Below are 26,107 nucleotides of genomic sequence, written 5' to 3'. Positions count from 1 at the left end.
ATGATGTGGAATATGAAGCATTGATTAATGGCCTAAAGATCGATTTGGAAATGGGAGTGCGAAACCTAATTGCAAGAAGTTACTCTGAGTTGGTGGTGAATTAGGTGAATGGGGGATTTCAAGCGCGAGGTCCACGAACGGAATTGTACTTGAGATGCACGCAGCGCCTGATTGGAATGTTCAAAGAGGTTAGGTTGGAATGTGTGCCGCGGGAGAAGAACAGTAACGCATATGCTCTAGCAAAGATGGGGTCGCAACAAGAGGCTGTGTTATTAGGATCCATACCCCTTGAAATCCAGGAGATTCCTAGTATCCCAGAGATAGAAATTATGCAAGTGGATAAGGCTCCCAAGAAAACATGGATGACGCCCATTCTGGCCTACATTCACAAGGGAACACTCCCCGAGGATAAGTTTAAGGCTCGTCTACTCCACTATCAGGCTGCAAGGTATGTGATATACGACGAAGTTCTATACAAGAGGGGGTTCAATCAACCGCTTCTTAGATGTGTTGACGAAGAAGAAGGAAATTACATCTTAAGGGAAGTACATGAAAAAATCTGTGGCAATCACTCGGGGGTGGCTCGTTGGCGATGAAAGTTTTGCGCCAAGGGTATTATTGGCCTACAATAAAAGAGGATGCTACAAATTTTGTCAGGGCATGTCATCGCTGCCAGCGCTTTGCAAACTACTCGTCTATGTCAGCGACGCTCTTGACGACTATGATAAGCCCGTGGCCGTTTGCCATGTGAGGGATAGATCTAATTGGGGAGTTGCCCAAGGCTAAAGGGGATGTCAAGTATGTGGTGGTCGCAGTTGACTACTTTACTAAGTGGGCAGAGGCTATGCCATTGGCAAATATCATGGTAAAGAAAATCAGAGATTTCGTTTTCAATTCCATTGTTTGCAGGGTTTGGTATTCCTTACAAACGTTTCTCTGACAACGGGAAGCAGTTCGACAGCAAGGAATTGCGGCAATTGTGTGAGGACCTGAAAATTAAGAAGGAGTTTGCAGCGATCTATCATCCTCAAAGTAATGGACAGACAGAAGTCGTGAATAAAATAATAAAGCACACCCTTAGGACCAAACTGGAAGAGCGTAAAGGGAATTGGCCTGAAGAAATCCCAAAAGTGATGTGGTCTTACAACACTACTCCACGATCTAGAACGGGAGAAACTCCATTTATGCTGACTTACGGCTACGAAGCTATGGTCCCCGTGAAAGTTGGTTCGGGGTCGCTTCGCAGAGATCGATACATGGAGGAGGATGCAGAGGTTAATCAAAGGCTTCATTTGGATCTTTTGGAAGAAACAAGGGAGAATTCTCAGCTGAGGCTTGCGGCGTATCAGCAACGTGCCGCAAGGTATTATAACAAGAAGGTAAAAGGACAGCTATTAAAGGTAGGGGATTTGGTGCTCAGGAAGGTGATGCCGAACACGAAGAATCCCTAGCATGGAGTATTTGGAGTTAATTGGGAAGGACCATATACGATAAAAGCAATTTTGTGAAAAGGGACTTATCACCTTGAGGACATGGAAGGGAAGCTGGTTCCGCGAGCTTGGAACGTTGAACATCTCCGAAAGTATTATCAGTAAGGCGCGGCTTTGGCCCCTTATATATATTTTTTTTACTTAGGGCTATGCCCAGACTATATACTCGAATTAAATAAATTCCTCCTAGCCTAGGGGGGTAGTGCATGTACTACTTACCTTAGAACTAGTTGAAAGGTCATTTTTTCGAAATAATTTCCCCACAGAGCATAGTAGCCGTGGGACTGGTGCAGTTTTGACACCAGAGCGCATTATTAATGAAAAATTTGAAAATTTTCCAAATGGATGTTTGTTTGTTGATTTACTTAGTTGTATGACGCATCCTAATCATAGGATGCGCCCTGAGTGGTAATTCGGTTAGAGGGAACAACAAAGTCAAGGTAAAAATGGAACAAAGACGCGTACTGTTGCTAAGGACGCGCCCAAGTTATCTTGGTTGATGCTCTAAGGACGCGCCCCTTTTTGCTTTATGCCTTGCCTAAATACACAAGTACAGCATGGTATCATGCTCATATACAGCAAGATTCAAAAGGCGACGCATCCTCATAGTAGGACGCGCCCAAATATATGACAAACAAAATAATCAAGTGAGTAAAAGTTTGCATGTTTAAGGCAGAAAAAGCATCATAAAATGTGTAGACAAATGAAGTCAAAAGTGATCATTACAATTTGCAAGGCTTGAAGGGGCCCGCACCCTTAAAGTCGTTCTAGAATAAAATTTCGAAGATGGAGAAAGGACGCGTCCTAGGCAGGAGGCGCGTCCTGTGGCTTGTCTTGGTTGTCTACAGGAGGAGGTTGAGTCTGAAGCGGAGAAGGAGCAGGGGACGCGTCCTCTTCCTCCAAGCCTAGAAAGATCCTTTTGCTCTTAATGGAATCTGCAGCCCTAACTCTGAAGTCATTTACCCATGTTTGGGTGTCTACATCGAACTTTGAAAAAGTATACTCTAGGTCATTTGCAATAAACCCAGAGCACCACTCTTCGAACCTAGCTGCGAAGCCATTTTGATAAACCATCTTTTTCTCCTCTTTCCACCCATGCAGTTTGTCATCGTTTAAAAAATGTCAAGCTCTAGCTGCATGGTGGAATTCAGTGTGATAACACTCTCCATCGTTTTCTCCATAGAGGAGACATTACCTTCCAACATAGTTTTCTCCGTCTCAAGACGCGTCTTGTCCTCCTCCAGGCGTTTGATCTCGGCATCCTTTTCTTGGGCAAGCAGATTAATATACTTTTCCAGAGATTTTATCTTATCTTCAGCTTGGCTCTTTGCAGTGTCGGTGGCAACAAGACGCGCTCTGAGTCTTGCAGACATGTTAGCACTTTGTCTGGCGTGCAAATGAAGCTCAGCTACAGCCCTCACCATTGTCTCCTCTGTCTGTCGCTCTGTCCTGAAAGTCCAGCCTCTAACTTCGTCTTCAGTGAAGTCGCCAGCTGAGGACGCGCCCATATATCGAAGCACAAAGGATTGATCATCTGGCACTACTTTCTGACGCTTTGAGGGCGCGTCCTCCTCCTTCTCAGGGATGTCAAGCACAGTAGTGTCAATTATTTTTGGTGGAGGAGAAGGAGTTACAGCAGGAGTGGGGTCTTTAACCTTTGGATCAGACTTTGTAGGGGCCTGTTTCCTGGCCCTTAGCTTTTTGGAAGCTCCAATAGCAAATCCTTTTGGAAGAGAAGCCATATATGTGACATGAACATGGAAAAGTGTTAGTCGAATAAAGAAGACGCGTCTAGATAAAAGGACGCGCCCATAGTATAATTTAAAGATTGAAAATGCATGCATTTAAAGACATGTAAGTGCATGAAGAGATGTCAAGCAAAATGAATGCAAAGATATGAAAAATGCATGTGCGAATATGACGCGCCTTATAGATATGACGCGTCCTACCTAGGAGCATATTGGATATATGGGAAAGATATAAGTAACATGTTAATAGCAGTCCTAGAATTTTATAAAGAGACGCGCCCTGAAAATAAGGCGCGCCCAAGGTGAAAGCGCAGATGTAGAGGAACGTCTATAAGTCAGGTTAAGTAAAAGGGAAAAGGTAAGCATAAAAATGGCGCGTCATAGAGTCATGACGCGTCCTATACATAATAATTCCTTACCTTGCTCTAAGTCCACCTTTTTATTAATGTCTGGCTGAATAATTTATGTGGCATGGAGCCCTTTGGATTTCTCAGAGGCAGTGAGAATGGGCTTCCCATTATGAAAATCTCAAAATTTGCAGAGAGAACCCACTCGTGGGGACAAAGCTCTTATTTTCTTCAAGTTCTCCTCAGTGATCATATCCTTGAGGTTGAAATGCTTCTCAGCATATTGCAATACCTTCACTGCTCTCTTTTTCTTCCTTCCTGTTAGCTCTCTCTGAGTCCTTTTATCTAGAGAAGAAATCCATAGGTTACAAAAAGAAAAGAGAGAAAGGGTTACAAAATGGAAGACGCGCCCTGAGGGAAAAGACGCGTCCTAGACATTGTGCTTACTCGGCTCTAGGTTGAAACGAACGCGCGTCCTTTTGACATCATAAATGTAGAAAAATGGCTCCTTCCAGTCTCGTTCATGACTAATCTTGCCTTCATTAAATCCCTTATTGTTCAGCCATTTGTTGACAACCAGGAAGTGGTACCCGGGAATGGATTTCCTGATGCTGTAGAAAAAGCTAAACTCTTTCATTGAGGGCGCGCCCAATCCCAGGTTATGGTATATAATGTACAGAGCCCAAGCTAGCTTGTACGAGTTTGGGGATAGTTGGACTGGAGCCACATCATACCACTTCAAAATTTTCTTGATGTATGGATGTAAGGGAGCGCCCACACCCAAAGAAATTAGTTTTGGTGTGAGAACCATTCTGGGGATCCTTTGATTCCCAATATTAAAAATGTGTGGCCTCATTATACGAAGAGGGCGCGCCCAGATGCCCTCCATGTCATAGTACTTCATATGCCATTGGATTTCCCAGTCAGTTGCAGTAGAGTCAAGAGCTACACAGGCTAGCTTACCTTCTTTTTTCCTTCTGGCATTTTTCTCTGCCTCAGTTAGAGCACCAAGCCTTGTCCAGTCACAATCCACTTCAACATCTGAAGGTTCCCAATGTTCCAGGGGAGGATCAGATTTCTGGGGGGACACAGGATATGCCTCAGGGTCTGGAACCCTCTTTTCATATTCACTTACACTAAGAGGGGACGCGTCCTGAGAAGGAGACGCGTCCTCGTTTGAAACAGTCATGCGTAGGGGCTGTTGGCTGTGATGGGTACAATTTCATCATCCGTCCAATCTTCGATGGCGACCCTAGCATGAAAAATTGGAGTTCTTTTCTGTTTGAGTTCTTTCATTTTCATTATAGAGCTTATGGGGACATGATCCATAGAATCAGAACTGAAATCAGACATTATAGAGATCTTTGATTTGAGGGAATCGAAGACGCGTCTTTCTGCTTCAAGGAACTCGTCATGTGAAATTCAGGAAAATCGGGTTTGAAAGAGATTAAGTGTGGGGAGTAAATCTCAAGGCGTTTATTGAGAACTTTGAATGGATGGAAAGGTGATGAAGATGACGCATCCTCCAGCTGCAAAAGAAGTAAGAAAATTTTGAGGACGCGTCCACATAAAAAGAAAAAAGAAGAAGGAAGATACTGGAAACATGCGAGGACGTGTCCTAAGAATCTATCGCGTGAGATGCACTACGAAGACGCGTCCTAGTAAAGTATTTCCCCTGTGTGACCTCTGGTTAAAACGACTTAAACATACGTCTTAAATAAGGGAATATAAGACGCGCCCTGACGGGTAGACGCGTCCTATGTGGTTGCAATGCAGTGGAATTCTAACCGACTGTTAGCAATTTGGGGAAAATATAATAAAACCCTAAAAACATATAATTCAAGAACCAAAAGAGCAACATATGGAGATTTGTTATATACACACATATATATACACGACAAAAATGAAGAACAGTCAAAGTAAAAATGAAGCATATGAACGGTTTCTTGCTCATTAAAACCGATTTACTCGGCCAAATAAAGAAATAAGAGGAGATTTGTGTACCTCGTAAGTTGGGGGTTGGATTAAGCTAAGGAAATCGATTAATGGCCGGTAAAATCGTCGGATTCTTGGACTTAACTTCTTGCAGCGACGGTAATGGCGGTTTTTGGAGAAAGAGAAAAGAGGAAAGTGATAATGATGTAATGTGACCGAGGTATTTATAGAAAAGTGGGTGGATGACGTGTGCGCCAGCTGTCGCGCAACGGTTAGTTGTGAATAGAAGCCCTGGGCGCGTCTAGATCTTAGGACGCGTCCTAACGTACTGCAATGGGGTAATCCAAATTTGTCTTATGGTTGCGAGTAAAATTCCAATTTTGTTTTCAACTGCAAATGGAATTTGGGGGGTAGTTGTTATACCCAAAATTTGACATTGGAGTGACTCGGGTCAAATGCGGATTAAGTACAGTCAAAACCGGTATTGCATCGTGGATGGTGAGGACGCGTCCAGGCACGTAGGACGCGCCTACCTTTGAGGAGATGTTTAATGGTCTAGTGATGGTGAAGTTTGGGAGTGCATGATTAAGGAAGGACGCGCCCAATCGTGGTAGACGCGTCAGTCTTGGTGAAAGTACTTGATAATTGTGGTTTTGTGGCAATAGAAGTTGAAGGACGCGCCTGTCTTGCTGAGGACGCGCCCCGAGTATTGGAATGTTGTGTGTAACGGTTTCTAAAGAGACAATACAGGTTTCATAGAGGTAGGGACGCGTCCAGTGTCTTAGGACGCGTCATGTGCTTAGTCTATGTATTCTTAATGGTGACTTCAGGACAAAACTTGCATGGAGAGGAGCAATGGAGATTATTTTTACTAACGTATTTATTGCAGGTACTCTTTGAAGAATTCTCTCCTTGATACGGTCAAGGAGGGGGATGTCCGTGAAAAGCTTGAAGGCCTCCAGGGGTATGCCTTATGATTGAAGGCCTCTTCTTGTATTCAACGGGTGTCCTCGTTGGGGATGCGGGGTTAACATTGGTGTGTGCTTTGGGAACTCTGTTCTTGTATTCAACAGGTGTCCTCGTTGGAGAACTTTGGAGTCATCCTGCACTTTGCACCCAAGAGCTTGGAATCATCTGTCTTGTTATCTGGTGGGTTATCCTCATTCGGGGGACAGGGATGCGTCCGGCACTTGGGGTGAACCGTACCTGCGTTCGTAAATCAAGGGTACGTAGGCAAATTGAGAGAGTAAGAAGTTAAGAGCTGATAAGAGAGTCACCACTTATTCTGATCAATCTCAGCCTAAAACAATCACAAACCACCACACACCGCTTGATTTTCCGGCGAAGAACCACCATCATTGATCTTAATTCCGACGAGAAACCTCAATTTTTGTTGTTACCAGATTCCTCCGTCAACAATGTACTTTGAAAAAAGAGAATAACTTAGGGAACCAGGCGATATTTGTTGGCAGAACTTCATCAGTATCTGTATCACCATCAGAGACAATAAGGCCAAACTGCATTTACTTCACAGATGACAGGGATGATTTATATCGTCGTGCAGGAGGCGGCCATGATATGGGGATCTTCAACATGGAGGATCGCACAATAGAACCTCATTTTCCAGGGAAATCAATCCATTTTATTTCCCCTCCACTTTGGTATATCTGAATTATACAGGTAGTGAAGCAATATCAATTCGCTTAGTAAGGCATATACTTAATGCCCCACGTTTAGTGGTAAATTTTCTTAAGTTTTTGATATTTCATATTCATGAACCAAGCTGATGTTGTAGACAATTTGGTATGCTTTTTGGAACTGATATTATCTATGAAACTTCTTACTTCTTTTAAGCAATGTACAAGTAGGCCAATGCACATATGACTTGGAGTTGCTAAAGATCACCTTAGGAAGTATATAATTAGTGCATAGAAAAACTGGTTTGTACTAATAACGAGTAATGATCTTTAGCGTTCCTTCTTCATCCCAGAGGTCTAATACTCTGCGCACCGATAACAAGTAATGATCTCTAACATTCCTTCTGGGCCCCGGAGGTCTAGTTCCTTCTTCATCCCAGAGGTCTAATACTCTGCCCACTGATAACAAGTAATGATCTCTAACGTTCCTTCTTGGCCCCGGAGGTCTAATACACTGCGCACTAATAACGAGTAATGATCTCTAGCGTTCCTTCTTCATCCCGGAGGTCTAATACTCTGCGCACTAATAACAAGTAACGATCTCTAACATTCCTTCTTGATCCCGGAGGTCTAATACACTGCACACTAATAACGAGTAATGATCTCTAACGTTCCTTCTTGATCCCAGAGGTCTAATACACTGCAGATGTTCTACTTGTTTCCTCTGGGAATTTGGCATTAAAGTTCATCAGCATTCTGCACTCCAAAGGTTTCTCTTGCATCGTCTGTTTTATCATCAACTTCTATAACTCAGTAAGAAATTGTTTTGAAACTACCTGCTAAGAGTGTGAAGAAAACTTGGACGCCTTTGAATTGGTCTGTATTTTGTTTTCACTGTCCTGAGATTGTCAGCACAATAATCATCCTTAAGAGCAACAATTTGTACTGTGCCTCAATGCTTCATATCAGATCAATGTTTCAAACATAGTACTCAACCAACACATGATCCTGCAAAACATTTATCTTCTGTAGGGGTTTCAACTCTTTACAAAATTTAACTTGCAATAAGAACTTGGGATTGAATTGATACTAACACTTGTAAATTTACATACATGGTTTATTCAACCAATTGTGTAATATCAAAACAAAACTACAAGTCATTTAGCAAGCTAAAAAAGGACCTATGTGACACAGGATGCATACTACATTACAGGATCAAATATCTTTGTGACAAACCAAGATAAAAATTGCTAAGATGCAGCAGCAAGCCCAAACTCATTCTGATTTGCTCCAAGGAAGTTCGAAACGATAGTTCCAACATCTTCCAAACCAACCCCTATACACAATGGATTTGCTGGCTTTCTCGCAGAATCTTCTTCTACTTCACCTTGAATCCCATCAATGGAATTCAATACTTTAACATTCGGAGCACTCTTGCATTTGCCCATGCACTTGCATCCGACAACTGACCCTTCTACTCCCACTGCCTTCTGAAACTCATCCATCAAAGTCGCTGCACCTAATTTCTTACATTTTCCGCCCATACACACCTCAATCTTCCGACTCACTGATTCTGTAGCTACACTATTTTCTTGGAAAGAATATAGATTATCCGCGGTGCTAACACCACTAGTGCTTGTCATTTGAGAACTGCAAACTCCAATATTCATTTCCTCGGCCACGTTTGGTGTGCTCAGGACTGTTAATGCGGATTCTAGATTCACTTGTTTCTGGTCATTCATTGTGCCAGATTCAATTTTCAAGCGATTCATGTCAATAACTTCTCCACATTCATCATCACTCGATTCTGAAGAAGAGCTTGAATCGCCTTTACATTCCATCTTATTTTTCATCCTCAAAGCTTTTAATTTGGACTTCTCTTCTTTCCTTTGTCGCTTAATTTCCTTTTTCTCTGCTTTTAATTGTTGCAGTTGTGCAAGTAACATGTCTGCAGCTTCCTGTACATGATACAATATACATCTGATCAGATATAATACTCTAAAACAACAATCCACATATAATAACAACCCTACAGAATCATTTTTTTGCAAACTACCCTACAAAATCCCAGTAACAATTATAAAGTCAAATCACCAAAAAAATAGCATATATTAACAAATTTATTATACATATCACAAATTCTATCACTAAAACGTATAAGTTTAGAGTGTTTTGATTGGTGTGGTGGTTGTGAATGCAGGGATCCACCCTTATTAAGAAGTACCGGTCAATCAAAACAATCCAAAATTGTAGAAGTTTGTGTTTGTGTGCTTATGGGCACACCACAGGAAAAAACCTTAAGTAAACATCTAATCACCATTGCACCCTCTCCTCGACCCACCTTAGGACCCTACTTCTCCGTATTAGTGGCACATGCTAAGTTTAATTGGTTAAGTTACACTTAAATTCAATCTTTCAAAAACTAAGTCGAAAAAACATAAACGTTCACATAAAATATATAATTCCACAACCAAAATCATGTGATCAGATACTGTACTTCAACTACAATACTCTACTACTAACTTTCATTAGTCCAACAACTTCAATAACAATACATAATCACCAACTAAACTTACTCTAATACTAGTACTAATTTTCATTAGCCCAACAACTTCTATAATATCTATAACAATCCAACTTAACAACCAACCAAAAATCACTACAAAACACACACAAAAACACAAAAACACAAAAACAATCAATATATAACCAAAAATCTTAAAAAAAACAAAAATAAATAGTACTTACAGAGATCATCTGGCCTTTAACTTCACCAGCCAATCCAACATCAGAATCCAAACCAAACCCCATACCCGAAAAAACAGATATATTTTTCGACAATCCTTTCAACAACTTCAACTTCTTCTTCATCTTCTTCTCTTTAGATTCCAACTCTTTCTCCTTCTCTTTAACTCCACCACATCTTATCATCTTCAATGACTTGTTATAGTACTCCACATGACCATCATCACCAAACTCAAAACCCTTTCTGGGTTTTACTGAAACCCTCAAATCTTGGTGGCCCATCTTGCCCGTCTCTCCGGAAAACGCAATTCCGGCGTCTCCGGCGAAAAAACAAGATTTTGTTATAAAGCTCCGGTTTAAGCACGGCATTGACTGGAAAATCACGCCGGAGACTTCCATCTTGTTATCTGTGTCTATATGTGTGTATCTATAATCTCTATATATATAGATGTATGTAGATTGTATGTATTGATGTTTGTAATTTACGTTTGAGGATGTTTATATGTACAAGGCAAGAAGATGATGCTTTTAGTTTCATGTTGGACACGTGTACAGTTGAGATTGAATGATGGTTTGAAATGTCTGACGTGGCAGGTGATTGGGCTCAGCGTACGCGCGCTTGTGACAGCACGCTCTTTATGTTTCATTACATGCTTTAATATTTGATCTGTGTTGTTAGATTGTTCGGTGGGGTTTTCAACGGCTAGGATTGAGCCACGTAGGTGACACATAAGATGACATGTAGATTAGTTTAGGAGGCTTTTGGGGAGTGATATTGTGAAAAGACGGGATTACCCCTTGACTGGCTGGCGGGGTGGTCAAGATAGGAGGATGATTTGGACATTTAGTCAAGTGTCACATAGTTGACCACGTTTTTTAACATAATAAATTTTATTTAGTATTTTTTGTAGTAATATTGTTGACTATTTTGAGGTGCAAAAATGTTATATTGAAAAAATGATTGTTTAATTTTGTGTTTTAAGAATTTTATTAAAGATAATATTACAGATACTAATTTTTTTTTAATTTTTTTCCAAATAGCGATGATAAAGCCTATAATTAGTAAATTTTTTAATAATAATATAAAATATTACATAATTTGATAAAAAGTTTGATAAATAAATACGGATCATATATAACATAAGTATTAATAAAATAATATTTAAAGCTAAATACATAAACATTAAAAAATATTCCAACATATATGATCATTTTTTAGTTAAATTTCCTACTAACCAGAACCAGATAGATAATTTTTCAAGCACGGTAGGTTAACGATGAAGAAAAGAATCAGTTGGAGGATTAAAATATAAGATTGTGTTACAATAAAAAATAAGGATCAATGAGGTCATACAAGAGAACTAGGAAACAAGTTTTTAGTCCGGGAAAATTAAAATATTTCATGTGAGATTTGATCACTTATTTAACATACCATTTTTTAAGGACTCTTTGCCATTAAGAAATTTGTAAGCAAGTTTAGTCATTTCTGAGTTTACTATGGAGACTTTCTAATATCATCTTTCACCGCGATTAATCGATAATTAATCATTATTCAGTATAAAAGAAATTGATTATGCAAAAATTAGATCAAAAATTAGTTTTTATGGAAATAAGTCAAAATCGGAAAATTTTGAATTGATCGGTCAAAAATTGGGTTAACCGGTTAAAAATCGGACTCGTTGGTAAAATTTTAAAAATATATAGAAAAATCAAAAATAAAATTTGTAAAAAAGATTTAAAACAAATATCATTATCGTATGCATAAGTACTAATTTAAATAAATAATGAACTTTCTATATTTTTCATCTAAAATTTACCTCAATTCTTAAGTTAGATCTTAAAAATTATATTTACTTCAATAATATAACATATTTTAAATTTATTTTTATAATTATATATAGTAATTATATATGTACAATCAAAATAATAAAATAATCACATATACTAATACATATATAATATTAAATTAGTTCCAAATTAATCATTCTGATTAATCTCCGATTAATAAATTAATATCTGAACTGTAATTTTATCGACTAATCCGATTCCCGCTTTTTACAATAATGTCACCACATACTCAAATTTTTAAATTTTTTACACAGATTAACGAACCACGAAAACTAACTTTTTTGTGTACAAAAGGTTATATGTTCCGATTGCGAAAACTCAGATTTTGTGTACAAAAGATCGCTGCTTCGATTTCCTTGTCCCCTTTTAATTTATACTTTGGTGTGATTTTGAAAATGATTAAAATAAATTCATAAATAATATAATTTTAAAATTTTAAAGAACTTAATTCTCTTTAGGCACATACTCACATAACTTATTTGAGATATACATATTTTTTTATGTGAATACACAATAAATTTGTAATTACATAATTTGATTAAAAAAAATTACAGCATATCACTAAAATATATTATATATAATATTTTAAATACATATCTAGGGATATTTTTGTCAAATTTAAAATAATAATTTAGAGAATATAAGAAAAAATGACAAAAATACATTTTTTTTAGAGTTTGTGACAAAAATACCTCTTTTGAAAATTTTGGTCAAAAATACTTTTCTAATACGCATTTTTAAGTTGGGTATCACTAATACGCATTTAATAAACGTGTAATTTGTGTAAAAAAATGTTTAAAAAATTAAAAAATATATATAATGGAGATACGCATTTCAGAAATGCGTATCACCCTTTGATTATTGGTGATACGCATTTGGGAAATGCGTATCTTGTGTTGTGGTTTTTTTTTGTTTTTTTTTGTTTTTTTTATATAATACCCATTTCTCAAATGTGTATCAGACTTACTCATTTTTCAAATGTGTATTAGACATTATTTTTGGCCATAATCTTTAAAAAATGGTATTCTTTTTACAATTTTTCAAAAAATCATTATTTTTGGCCATTACCCATAATATAATCTACCTAAATAAATAAACATGACCTACCGGCCTGGTTCACCTCATTATCACACAAACTCATTTGTGTGTTTTGGCAAGGGGATAATGGCAGAGTATATAATTTTTTAATATGGTATTCAATATTTATATTATAATCACTTACGAATAATCCATATCTATTTTTTACGCAACCTAGTATCAATTATGGTTGTAACATAAAAATAAATTATATATTATAAAGACTTATTATTTATATTCATGAATTTTTTCAAGAATTCGAAGGAAAAATTATAATTATATCGTTACAAATAAGGTGTACATTTAAAAGAGAGAGAGAGAGAGAGCTATTTGGTTCACCTCATCATCACAAAAAAGAGTTTGTGTGTGTATTTTGGCCGAAGGGGATAATGAGTATGAGCCTATGTATGTAATATGTATGCATGGCCATAAAAAGAACAAGCAATGGTCCTCCATATCCATCCATATTGATGTTACTTCCTGATAAGTGATAACCTTCAATTCTGTATGTCACAAATGCCCCTGTTTTTTCTATTTCATGTGCTGGACACATTGTCCACACGAAACCTAAATTTAGCAAGACTTGGATTGACTGCAAAGTCACATAGAGTCATGCATGTAACGGCACTACAAGTCCTACTGTTCTACTTGTCTTTGTCATGTAAAGGATATGCATTATCCAATTTTTAATGCTTGTTATACAAGTTTCTTATTCGAATATTCTTTCTTTCTTTTTTGACATACACATCCACTTTTCTTTGCATTGAAAAGGGACCTGTAGGGTAGGTTTTTTGTTGGTCTTTGCAATTTTGAAGGATGAAATTTCAAGTATATAGTGCAAAATGGGATCGAGAGATTAATTCATCTCATTAATACTTCGATTATAAATATTTAATATTTTGATTATCTGAATAATCACTACAACGTGTCTTTATTGACTAGTTCGGAATTGTATATTTTTAGAATCTACAATCTGTTTTTATTGATTAATTTTGATTCCTATATTTTAAAAATCGAGGATATAAGAGAGTCCGCGTCTGAGCGCCACTGTACAATATCAAAATTTTCACTTAGATCACCAGCCCAAAAAAGTTTTAAGTCAAACACTTAAATAATAAAAATATTTGAAATAAGTTACTGTTGTTAGTGCGGTTAAGTTGACTAACGGAAAAGTGACGTGTAGCATCAAGTTTACTATAGAATTCATCACTGAACTTTGTATCATTTTCAATTAGGTTACCGACTATTTTTTTCAAAAAGTTATTTCTTTTTTTAAAAGAGAAATTCAGATATTTTTTTCAAAAATCCAAATTGATTAAATAACATATTTTTATTGATATTTTTTTTAACATCGATAATTGTATCTAACGGATAAATTTTTTGAATGTTTATTTTTTTCCCGAATAATAACACCTTAATTAAAAATTTTACATACTTATTTTTTTAATATGTTTGAAAATCGATATAATCAATTTTTTGACCTTACAAATTTGTTTGAACATGCTTGATCTAACAAACAGTAAATTTTGTTACAAACTTAAAGCTGAAAACTTACGGAGAATGAAAAAATATTTTCAAAAAATTCACAATCAATAAATTTTGGTTTACGATATTTTTTTTTACGATTTGATTTAAAAAAAAATAAAACAAGATATACCTATTATTAAATAATCGATTTTATTTCAGGAAAGGCTAAGATCTGTTTTAAAATTTTTTATCCATAAAAATGATATTTTCTGGACAAACTTAAAGTACTAAACTTATTGAGAATAAAAAAATCTACCCAAAAAAATTATATAAGAAAATTTTAAAATAAAATATACCTCTTAAATTTGTAATAAAATAATTTTTTATATTTTTGTGTGAGTATATTCCAATTAATTCAATAAAATATAATAATAATTTGTTTTTTAAAAAATAAATGTTTTGGTTAAAAAAAATTAATTTTTTTTTCGACTCAGTGACCAATTTGAAAGTTTTGAGATTATTTAACGAATCTCTGTTAATAGTCTAAAGCCTTTTAACGGTCGTGCAAGAATTTTAGAGTTTTTTTTTTTAATCGCAGGTAACCTACAGCCGCTACCCTTCGGGTGCGCAATGGGTAAACCCTACAGACTCACGTAATGAATTTTAGAAGTTTAGTAATATGATTGAATATTTTATGTAATTCAGTAATGCGAATGAAATTTTTTTTGGGCTGATAACACAAGTGAAAGTTTTGGTGTTGTACAGTGACAAATTAGCTCATTTACCCCTCAAGTAATACTAAGGTAGGAACGTGATAACTACCTTAGCACAATTAATTTTTTTAAGTATTACAATCATGATTACAGATTTTGAAAACGAAACGATTCGGCTAAGGTATCGGGCTGTGATTTATCGGGAGATTTTTAAAAAATTGGATAATTTATTGACGATTTATCAGGAATTGGATAAATATTTTTTAATCGATTTATCGGCGATTTTTAAAAAAATGACTGATTTCTATAACCACGACTATAATGATGAAATTTAAATATTCACAGGAATATTGCCTATGATCTTATTATGCAAAATAAATAAATTCCATGACACTTTCCTCGTGACACTCCCTGATTCTGAAATACCAATCACGCAGTAGAAATCACCGCTTCTATTAATTGTATGTGCAGATAACAGATTTAAAACATCAAAACAAACTGTAAAAATGATAGAGTTTCACTGTTGTATGATAAAGATTCTAAATGATAATTAACAACAAGAACTTAGTTGATACAAAAGGATAAGGCCAATTTGATGCTTTGGACTTTGGAGTTTCCAATACGAAAATGATCAGTTCATCAGTTGTTTACAAGGAATGAACACTAATGTATACTAAGTAGAGCTGCAACTTACAAGAGAGGCATATATGCCATCTTTAACATTGATCAATTCTTGATGCTTTCCTTTCTCTGCAACAACTCCATTTTTAACCACAGCAATCAAATCAGCATTTTTTACGGTTGACAATCTATGAGCCACCACAAGTGTGGTTGTTCTTCTCTCAACCATAATTCTGTCCAGGGCCTCCTGGACCACTTTTTCGGACTCTGAATCCAGTGCACTAGTTGCCTCGTCTAGTAATAATATTTTCGGGTTTTTTAGTATAGCTCTGGCAATCGCCACACGTTGTTTCTGTCCACCAGACAACTGAATTCCCCTCTCTCCCACTCTTGTCTCATAGCCCTGCAGTTTTTCCACATTTTTACAAGCTAAGATTTAGTGATTACAACATGTTTTATAATTTCCGAGATTTATTACAAGAACCTGTTGCAAGGTACTGATGAAGTTGTGAGCATTTGCCAGTTTTGCTGCAGCTAAAATTTCAGACTCAGTGGCATTTCCTTCTACTCCATAGGTAATGTTGAAATTTATTGAATCGTTGAACAAGACAGGCTCCTGGCTCACTAGGCCCATCTGCTGCCTTAGCCATTTTAACTTGAAGTTTTGAATGTTGATACCATCTATTGTAATGTTGCCAGAGTCAGGATCATAAAATCTTTGCAACAAGGAGAGCACTGTTGATTTTCCACTCCCACTTTCTCCGACTAGAGCAACAGTCTGCACCGTAAAATTTCTTGTCATAGTCACATTATGTCACAATTATATGCTGCTACTAAATGGATTAAAATTAAGTGCATTGAACACTTCTTCAAATGCCTTAAAACCTAAATATTGTCAGTCTGGGCACTCTTGGCCTAATGATCGTGAGTTTGAATACGAATAACCTCAATATTTTTTAACGAGTTGTGTACCTGGCCACGGGGAATGACCAAGCAGAAATCCCTAAGAACATGAAAATCAGGTCTTGTACGATAGACAAATTCGACATGCTGAAACTCAATATCACCCATCAGATTTTCAACCGTTAATCCATTGTCATCTTTTGATTCTATTGTTGACTTCTGGTCTAGCAATGCAAATATAGAGGCTGCTGCACTTCTGGCTTTACCAGTGTCAGGTGCAAGGGCACCTGTCTGAGAAATCCCGATAGCAGTCATAGTGAGACCAAAGAAAACCTGCAATTCATGATATTGATAAGGACATGGCTGCAGGTTAAGAAAATAGGCAAGGAACTTCTCATTATTAATTATCTAGCCAGGTAATTAGGGAAAGAAAGTTTTGACACAAACCCGAAATATTTCAGGAACTGTGATCATTCCAGCCTCGAGAAATCGAGCTCCAGCATAGAAACAGGTTGCATAAACCAAGTACAGAAAGAGCGTGGATATTCCTATACCTGCTCCAGTTATAAATCCTTGTCTTATACCTGCTCTCAAAGGGCCTTCTGATTTCTTTTTATAGAGTTGTAATATCTTATCCTCGGCACAAAAAGAAGAAACTGTCCTGATACTCCCTACTGCATCATTTGCAAATTGACTAGCATCTTCATACAGCTTCTGCAACCATTTTCATATAAATTAACTAAATTAGACACATTCAAAATGTACATATGGTGGATTTTATAGAAGGAAAAAGAAAGTAATTTACGGTCTGCAGAATAATGTAACCTTTGAGTTAGCATGGAATCCAACAAAGGATGTTATCTGAAAATACGCATTTAGTCCTACTAGAGGTAGCATGGCAAGGACTACAATACTCAACTGCCAACTTGCTTGGAAACTAATAACTAAACCAGCAATGGCAGTTGCAGCAATTTGAACCAAATAACCTAATGCATCCCCGACGATACCTCTGACTGCGGATGCATCAGCAGAAAGCCTTGCACCTATTGCACCACTCGAGTTTTCCAATTTGTCAAACCAACTTATCTCCATATGAATCACTTTTTCAAAGCACATTAATCTAAGTCTTCTGATCAGTTTACATCCTGCCACGGCAAAACAGTACGTTCTTAGCGGCATTGTAAAAAAACTTGTCACACCGAAAACAACGAACATTAAAGCCCAAAACTCTGAATCCTTCTGGAGCTTATGATCTGACTCGTAGAAGGTTTTAATGACACTGGAAAGAATTAAGCCAAAAGTTGGAAGTATTAGACCATTGGACATTGCAGCTAGAAAACCTACTGCTAAAACAGGAATTTCTGGTTTGTTCAAGTAGGCCAAGCGACGTAGTGTAAATTTCTCTGATTTATTTGAGGGTGAATCTGCAGCAGATATGTCTGAAACATTTGTTGAACAAGGTGCACCTAATCGACCTGAAAGTGAGTGACCATCTGCGGTTTCTGATAATTTATTGCTTGTAGTTCCGATTACAGAAATCTGGTGCCTGGAGTGTCTTCCTGAATTTGTAGTAGTAGTAGTATCTGGCATATCCTGATATGCTGCAACATGTTGTCCGGGAACTTTGCTTACTTGTTGTAGTCTTACAAGCTGGCTGTATGCTCCTTCAGGATCTTGTAGCAGCTCTGCATGAGGACCTGATATTTAAGATAAATCATGTTAACCAAAATAAAGTTACAAATCTTGAGATTTATTACAATTATAAAACATTACAGTTCTTGTTTGTTTCTAGTTATCTATACACATGTTGTTGCTGTTGTTGGCTCTTATGGAAACTAGTTTTAGAATTTTAACCTCTTTCAACAATGTTTCCTTTATAAATTACAGCAATGGTATCAGCAGTCTTTACTGTACTCAAACGATGGGCTACAACAAGCGTTGTTCTGCTGACCATGAGCCTGTCCAATGCCTCTTGCACGGTCCTTTCAGATTCGACATCAAGAGCACTTGTAGCTTCATCTAAAAGTAAAATTTTAGGGTTCTTTATAATAGCCCTAGCTATTGCAATTCTCTGCTTTTGGCCGCCAGACATCTGAGTTCCATGCACACCGACCAACGTATCTAGTCCCTGAAGAGATGAGTTAAAGTGCTTTATGAAATCTACTGAGAAACATAAGTAGGTACATTTTTGAATATATGCAAGTCTTGTAAATGACTCTTTGTTGAATCCTTACAGAAAATGTCAATCTACAAAATTTGCAGAATTTTGGAAAAACATATAATGTTTAAAAGTTAACCTGAGGAAGATCATCTATGAACTTAGCAGCATTGGAAAGCTCAGCAGCAGCTTTAATTTCTTCAAGAGTTGCACCATCCTTCCCATAAGCTATATTTTCCTTAATGCTCAAAGCAAACAGTACTGGTTCCTGGCTAACAAGACCTATTTTCCCTCTGATCCATCCGAGCTGAAAATCTTTGAGATTAATATGGTCTATAAGAACTTCACCTCCTTGTGGATCATAAAACCTCTCTATCAAACTGATCACTGTTGATTTCCCACTTCCACTATATCCTACTAGAGCCGTAGTTGTTCCACTTGCTACTACAAGATGAAATCCATTTAAAATTAGCTCATTTGGCCTTGATGGATAACTGAAGTAGACATCTCTTAGTTCAACGTCGCCATCTATGTCATCCAGCTTCCGACCCTTGGTATTGGAAGAATCAATCTCTGGCGTTCTACTGAGAGTTTTATATATCTTATATGCAGCAACTTGTCCACCGGTAAATGCAGTCAAGCATGGAGATGTTTGTCCTAGCGAACTAGAAAAATAATACTATACATTAGTCCATGCCACACATTACATCTATATATGCATTTGGAACAAAATGTACACATATCAGTTAATTCAAATCACCAGAGTGGATAATTTAGACGGAAAAAAAAAGAAGAAGTGGCAACTTACATAGAGCCGGTTAACACAGCAATGATCACATTTATGGTTTCTCCAGCAGTATAATTTTTGTGTAAGATCAATCTTCCACCGAACCACACAGCCAAAGCATAACTATTGTAAAGGACCAACATATATATGCCAGCACCTAACCCAGCTGCCAAGCCCTCTTTCACACCAGATAAGTAAGCTGCGTCAAGGGACTTATCAAATTTAGAGATGGCTTGCTTCTCCCCTGTGAAAGATGCAACCTGAACCCAAACGCAAATTTCATGAGCACGTACATGCTCAATGCTAAAGTAAGATTATACTCTAAGACAAAAAGTAGTGCATACTGTTCTAATTGAGCCAACTGCCTGTTCAACTATGTTTGCTGCTTCAATATAAGATGCTTGTCCTCGAGCCATAAGCTTGCCCACGAAGGTGGTCATAATACCAGAAGCAATGACAATACAAGGTATCGAAGACATTAAGACAAGAGCAAGGAGCCAACCCTTAACATAAGCTATCACAAAACCACCCAGAAATGTAGATACTAACTGTATGAATTTTGCAACCTGAAGTTTGTAGTCAATAAAATGAGTATCATCATAAATTCAAAATAAAATTTTGGCTGCAAGTATATATGGTCTACATTTATAGATAAATGTACCTTTTCAGTCAGAACACCTTGAATGATCATAGTGTCAGCTGACAATCTCTCAACAACTTCGCCTGTTCTAGTTTCAATATCAAAGAATGCAACATCTTGCCTCAGTATAGCCTTCAAGTATAAATATCTAATCTTGGCAGTCTGTCTCTCCCCTGTGATATTCCAGCAGATCACCTCTATAAAATGAAATTATGATTCTCAGTCGTTTCTACTTTAGGATAGTATTCAGTACTCAACAAGGAGCTAGCTAGCCATAAAACTTACGTAGAAAAGCTGAAGTGCCAGACCCCAGAGCCAAGTACACATACTTAAGAGAAACCTGATGATACAATTATCCATTAGATAAGTACAAAGTGGACTTCTCAATTTCGTCTATTCCTCAAAACCTCAACATACACGAGGTGAAGAATGATGATTCGTTAAACATTGAGAAAAAAAATCAGGAATGAGTTACACTGAACTACCAAAGCACAAGAAATAAAAAAGGAATCTCGATTGAGTGAAAACTCATCTGCAGCTCCAATGATAAAAAAGATCGACGCAGTAAGACAAGTTTAGTCCAGTAACTATGCAATCATCAGAATGAATTTTACTAAAGGTTTAAACTTAAACATTACCTTAGAAATTGCATGAACAACTTTTGTGCTATCTACGGTTCCTCCAAAAGTATCAATTAGCTCCCCTAATATCAAAGTGATGAAGATGAAGGAGATCCCACTTCCTACTGCTGCGATTGTGCCAACAAACATCAATGCATTGTCAATCCTGTCTGCAAACAAGAATAACTTGAGAAATGGAACTGACTTAGCAACTTCCTTCTTTTTGCGCGTATCTGAATCTTCCATGTCAGAAGACCTTTCCGGTAGTTTTAGTGCTTCTTTTGTCACTAGTAAATCGTTTACTGTTGTTGCAGTTTCTCCTGACTGAAAATTTCTCTCCATTCCAATCTCAATGGTCAATCAAGTACCAAACAATATTTTCACTAATTCGGCTCCAAAAGAACTGATGGAACACTGTTAAGAAGTTGAACAACTAAAAGTTCTTAAGATCGATAACCATTTTATCTTAAAACACAGGCTAATGTATCATCCACATAAAGATTAGTGCTGTAGAATTTACATCAATGGTGCTTCAAATAGATGACATTCTAATAACAAAAACCAACTTAAATCACAGTTATAGACTTGTAGTGCCTGTTAACGGTTGCAGTGTGACTAGAATTTTACAATCAGGAACCTGCAATCAGTCGAGCAGCTATATTATTATTATAAAACATAAACAACTATAGACTTGTAGTCATTAAGCTCTGAAACTTAAGGTCGTACTTAACGCGATGATCACATCTCAATTTTTTATAAGCTAGGCCATGGTCGGATTAACTTCTTTATGAAAATTAATTAGAAGGTTGCATATATCGGAACCAAGGCTCTCATACCATAGGTTTGCGGAAGTCTTGTACATTAGCTAAAATGGTTTTGCAAATAATGTCTAATTATTACTCCTAAGCAAGGTGAGTTGACTTGTAATCATTACTACAATAATGTAATATGGACCACAAACTAGATGCATATAGATTGATAGATGTATAAATCTAGTTTAATGAGGTGATTCAAACTTTTTGTTTGATTCATCGGACAACTTGATTATGACCAAACCATTGATCTATTTTTCTTTAGTTAATTATGATCACTCTCTTCACATTTGCACATATGAGATACCATTTGTGAAGTACATGATACTACTTGTACCAAATGGTGTACAGTGTGGTGTCAATAATTCTGTTGGTCATTTCTGAGTTACAAGTAGTAAATAATTTTGTTGCTGGCCTTTTTTTGTGAACCAACAACATAAAATATTAGATCTATGAAATCCGGGGAATAATATAAGATATTATTTATTAAGTCCTCTAAACTTTTCCGAAGAATCGGTAACTTAACATGATATCGTACTCAATTTATCATCAAGTTCAAATTCCCTGTTACCCAGTTATTTATTATGAAGAGGAAAAACTTATAATAATATCAAACAAGCATTTTAAAGATTAGTGAATTTTGTTAGATTGAAATAAAAGTTTGATATTGAAAAAAGGGTGGTAACTTTATTAAAGTATATTTCTTATCAAATTTCCCTTTTTTTTTACTATGAGTTTCATAATTAAAATTTACTATTTTCTTATAAACACTTTGCAACTATTTGCTTGTGAAATGGAAAACAATTCTCATTTTTTTTTCAAGTAACATCTTCCACCTTATTACAAAAAAAACATACACGTGTGCAGGTTCCCATGCATTTTGGACACTTAAATTTGTTCAACCAACAAATCTCCTCTTCAACTGCAATTACCCAGATTCTCAAATGTTCCATGCATGTATGAAATACATATATTTGTTTGATTGTTTGCTATTAATAAAATCTCCTCATAGAAGCCTAAATTAATCAAAGATACATATTTACATGCAGGTACATGTTTAAGTATAAGTAAAATGGATTCGAGAAACTCTGTTGTGTTTATGATTATGGTGTTGGTGGCATTTGTTGTAACCTCATGCAGAGGTGCCACTGCCGGAGAAATCTGGGGATATCAGAAGAGCAATGCGGTGGAGCCACCGCCCGAGAAGTATGTTGATGATGCAAAGGAGGCTACAAAGTCATGGACTGGATGGGTAACGAACAAATTATCTGAAAACATGGCCTTGATATCCGAAAATAAATTCATTGGTGCTTCTAAAAATACCAAAGATAAGATTAGTGATGCTGCTTCTGGTTAGTTAGTCTGTTTTTCCTTTTTATATCTTGAAATTGATATGCCTGTGTGATTTTCTGAGACAGTGAATGCAGAATAACATGATGTCAAAAATGTGCAGATGTTCTTAACTTTTACAAAAGTACTGCATAAAAATTGTTCTAGTTATTCACAACCTAAAAAATGTGTTCTCCGTAGAGTATGACCCAGAAACCAACCAAACATATTTAGCCTAGTGTCTAGCTATACGTATCGCAAGTATGGGGTTGAATCCGCGAGTGGAATGTATGCAGACCTTAGTCTAATCATCCATTCCATCTTTTTGGATACAATCATACAATTGCATCTGTTGAATCACCTCGACGAATTTGCAGGCCTCAAATATTGTCAGCATATTCTGTAGGCCTTGATAGTGCTTGAATGATTAAGCAACATATGTCTTTGCAGAGTAGTAACTAATACTTGCATCCCCTGAATGAGTCTCTGGATCATCAATAAGATTTGACTGTTTTAATGTATTTTTTTGGGTGAATTGGCAGAAGCAGGACAGTATGGGTATGATAAAGCTGGGGACGTAAAGAATTCAGTGGTGGAGAAGGTCTCTCAGGGTATCGATAGGGCATATGACACGGCCTCTGAGGCTAAGAGAATGGCGGGAGAGAAGGCTGATGAAGTTGGCCGTTCTACTGAAAAGGCCAAGGAGAGCACTTATCGAATAGCAGAGGGAGCGAAGAAAATGGCAATGGAGAAAGGAGAACAAGCATCTAACATGATGGCTAATGCCAAGGACAAGGCTTATGAGACAGCCGAACAGGGAAAACAGAAGGTAGCAGAAAAAGGAAACGAGGTTTCTGACATGACAAAGAAAGCAAAAGACAAGGCCTCTGAGGCTAGCGAGGCTGTGAAGGAGAAAGCAACAGAGAAAGGCAATGAGGCTTATAACATGACAGGGAAAGCAAAGGAGATGGCTTACGGGACAGCTGAGGGAGCGAAGAATTTGGCAATGGAGAAAGGAGAACAAGCGTCTAATATGATGGGGAATGCCAAGGACAAGGCTTATGAGACAGCCGAAGAGGGAAAACAGAATATAGTAGAAAAAGGAAACGAGGCTTCTGACATGACAAAGAAAGCAAAAGACAAGGCCTACGAGGCTAGCGAGGGTGTGAAACAGAAAGCAACAGAGAAAGGCAATGAGGCTTATAACATGACAGTGAATGCAAAGGAGATGGCCTCTGGGGCAGCTGAGGGTGCAAAACAGATGGCTGCAGAAAAAGGAAACGAGGCCTATAACATGACAGGGCGAGCTAAAGATATGGCCTTGGAGACAGCTGAGGGTGCAAAACAGATGGCTGCAGAAAAAGGAAACGAGGCCTATAACATGAAACAACAAGCTAAAGATATGGCCTTCGAGACAGCTGAGGGTGCAAAACAGATTGCAGTGGAGAAAGGAAAGGAGACGTATGACATGACAGGGCGAACAAAAGATATGGCTTACGAAACAGCTGGGGCAGCTAAACAAAAAGCAACAGAGAAAGGAGATGAGGCCAAGGATTTGACGGGGAGAATGAAAGAGATGGCCAGTGAGACAGCTGAGAATGCGAAAAAAAAGGCAACAGAGAAAGGAGATGAGGCCAAGGATATGACGGGGAGAGTGAAAGAGATGGCAAATGAGACAGCTGCGAATGCGAAAAAGAAGGCAACAGAGAAAGGAGATGAGGCCAATGATATGACAGGGAAAGCGAAAGAGATGGCCAACGAGATAGCTGAGAATGTGAAACAGAAGGCAACAGAGAAAGGAAACGAGGCATATGCCATGGCAGGGAAAGCGAAAGATATGGCCTACGAGACAGCTGGTGCTGCAAAACAGAAGGCAGCTGAGAAAGGAAGTGAGGCATATGATCTGACAGGGAGAGCAAAAGAGAAGGTTTATGAATTAGCGGAGGCTGCAAAACAAAAAGCAGCAATTAAGGGAAATGAGTCCTTTGACATTACAGTAAAGGCAAAAGACAAGGTGTGCGAGTGTGTGTGTACAGAGGAGAAGGCGACAGATAAGAACGTGGAACGGTCCAAAGAAAAGGCCAAGGAGGGGTATGAAGCTGCAAAGGCCAAAGCTGGGGAAACTATAGAATCAGCTAAGGAGGGTCTCTCATCAAATGCAGAAGCTGCTAAGCAGAAGTCTCAAAAAGTTAAGGACACTCTTGCAAGCCAGCTTGAGGAAGAACTTTGAGTTGTTTATCTAATTAACATTCTTTAGATTGCATTACTTAACTTCTCCCCTTTTGAGCTGTAGTGTTGTAATCTGTGTGTGTTTACTGTAAATTACAGTTTGATATTTGATAGTAATGTTGATTTAGTGCTCTGGTGTTGTATAGGACTGGTAAACGTCTGTCATCGGACTTGAGGTAATGTTCATACAACATTAGTTGCTACTACTGTCTGCTTTAGTTCAATAATAATACAAGATTTAGTCTCAATCTAAAACTATGCTACTCTTAAGTTATTAATAATGACCCGGTTAGGGGCAAACGATTGTTGCAGCATACCATATCATTGAAAGTTCGTGCTGTATATTTTGGTACGTAACTCCTATGCTGCAATGTATGCTAGTGAACATCTCCCATAATAATTTAGTTTGAGCGAAAAACATTTATATTGATGTGTTCAAGGTCTCCTATCTATCCGATTTCATCAAAATTATCTCATATACTATTTTTCTCAATGCATTCAAACTTTCTCGATATCAAGGTTCCAAAAGTCAGTAACTGAATATACAAAAACATATGCATTGTTTTTTAATGAGTTTAGTAATGAGTTTAGCATTTTCATTGCTGGTGTATCCCAGCCAAGTTGGCTGGGAATAATTTGCCATATTTATTTGATTCATAATATAAATTCAGACGGATATGCATTAGTACTTAAAAGATTAATTGACCCTAGTATTTTCCTATTAGCCTTGCTAATCCTGCAAGGTCTTAGTTCTTACATCTACCGCGTTAGTTGTGATTGCGAAGAGATATTCAAAACAAAATTCTTTCTCTAGCAAAGCAAATGCTGACATCCATTTTTTTTGTTAGAGTTTGAGCAGCTGCTGTTCTGAAAAAAAACAATTTTCTTTCTTTATATAGCTGGCATAACCCACAGAGTAGGATATAATTTTATTTAGTTATGGTCAATAATTAGAACTAGCATTCAGGTCTAGAAGTTCATCTGAGCAAGAAAGTTAAGGA

At 37.2% G+C, this 26,107-nt stretch overlaps 3 protein-coding genes across 3 annotated transcripts; 1 reads left to right on the top strand and 2 right to left on the bottom strand.

Moving 5' to 3' along the window:
- Positions 1–8,148: 8,148 nt before the first annotated feature.
- On the bottom strand, positions 8,149–10,385 carry LOC141678529 (diacylglycerol O-acyltransferase 3). The gene is made up of 2 exons (XM_074484880.1): positions 9,906–10,385; positions 8,149–9,115 (listed from the first exon to the last, which is right to left on the bottom strand). The coding sequence occupies exons 1-2, from the start codon at positions 10,299–10,301 to the stop codon at positions 8,408–8,410; spliced, it is 1,104 nt and encodes a 367-aa protein (XP_074340981.1). The 5' UTR covers positions 10,302–10,385; the 3' UTR covers positions 8,149–8,407.
- Positions 10,386–15,545: 5,160 nt separating this feature from the next.
- LOC141678520 (ABC transporter B family member 3-like) lies at positions 15,546–21,106 on the bottom strand. Its single transcript, XM_074484870.1, has 12 exons — positions 20,755–21,106; positions 20,402–20,456; positions 20,138–20,313; positions 19,821–20,042; positions 19,498–19,736; positions 18,829–19,354; positions 18,386–18,659; positions 17,357–18,228; positions 16,979–17,245; positions 16,601–16,864; positions 16,113–16,406; positions 15,546–16,031 (listed from the first exon to the last, which is right to left on the bottom strand). Exons 1-12 carry the CDS (start codon positions 21,076–21,078, stop codon positions 15,681–15,683), a joined length of 3,864 nt encoding a protein of 1,287 aa, XP_074340971.1. The 5' UTR covers positions 21,079–21,106; the 3' UTR covers positions 15,546–15,680.
- Positions 21,107–22,540: 1,434 nt separating this feature from the next.
- Positions 22,541–25,354, top strand: LOC141678503 (uncharacterized). Its single transcript, XM_074484849.1, has 2 exons — positions 22,541–22,900; positions 23,420–25,354. Exons 1-2 carry the CDS (start codon positions 22,621–22,623, stop codon positions 25,105–25,107), a joined length of 1,968 nt encoding a protein of 655 aa, XP_074340950.1. The 5' UTR covers positions 22,541–22,620; the 3' UTR covers positions 25,108–25,354.
- The last annotated feature ends 753 nt before the right edge of the window (positions 25,355–26,107 follow it).

The sequence above is a fragment of the Apium graveolens genome, chromosome 1 (assembly GCF_009905375.1).
Source record: "Apium graveolens cultivar Ventura chromosome 1, ASM990537v1, whole genome shotgun sequence".
Classification (NCBI taxonomy): Eukaryota; Viridiplantae; Streptophyta; class Magnoliopsida; order Apiales; family Apiaceae; genus Apium; species Apium graveolens.
The sequence above is the reverse complement of the archived record's forward strand: the minus strand, read 5'-3'. Positions and strand labels throughout refer to the sequence as shown.

Excerpts from the sequence above, each read along its gene's own strand:
- LOC141678529 (XM_074484880.1), bottom strand. The coding sequence starts at position 10,301 with ATGGAAGTCTCCGGCGTGATTTTCCAGTCAATGCCGTGCTTAAACCGG. Across the intron at positions 9,116-9,905 it reads TTAAAGGCCAGATGATCTCT|GAAGCTGCAGACATGTTACT; the intron begins GTAAGTACTATT and ends TATCATGTACAG.
- LOC141678520 (XM_074484870.1), bottom strand. The coding sequence starts at position 21,078 with ATGGAGAGAAATTTTCAGTCAGGAGAAACTGCAACAACAGTAAACGAT. Across the intron at positions 20,314-20,401 it reads TGGCACTTCAGCTTTTCTAC|AGGTGATCTGCTGGAATATC; the intron begins GTAAGTTTTATG and ends TTCATTTTATAG. Across the intron at positions 16,865-16,978 it reads CAGTTCCTGAAATATTTCGG|GTTTTCTTTGGTCTCACTAT; the intron begins GTTTGTGTCAAA and ends CATGAATTGCAG.
- LOC141678503 (XM_074484849.1), top strand. The coding sequence starts at position 22,621 with ATGGATTCGAGAAACTCTGTTGTGTTTATGATTATGGTGTTGGTGGCA. Across the intron at positions 22,901-23,419 it reads GATTAGTGATGCTGCTTCTG|AAGCAGGACAGTATGGGTAT; the intron begins GTTAGTTAGTCT and ends GTGAATTGGCAG.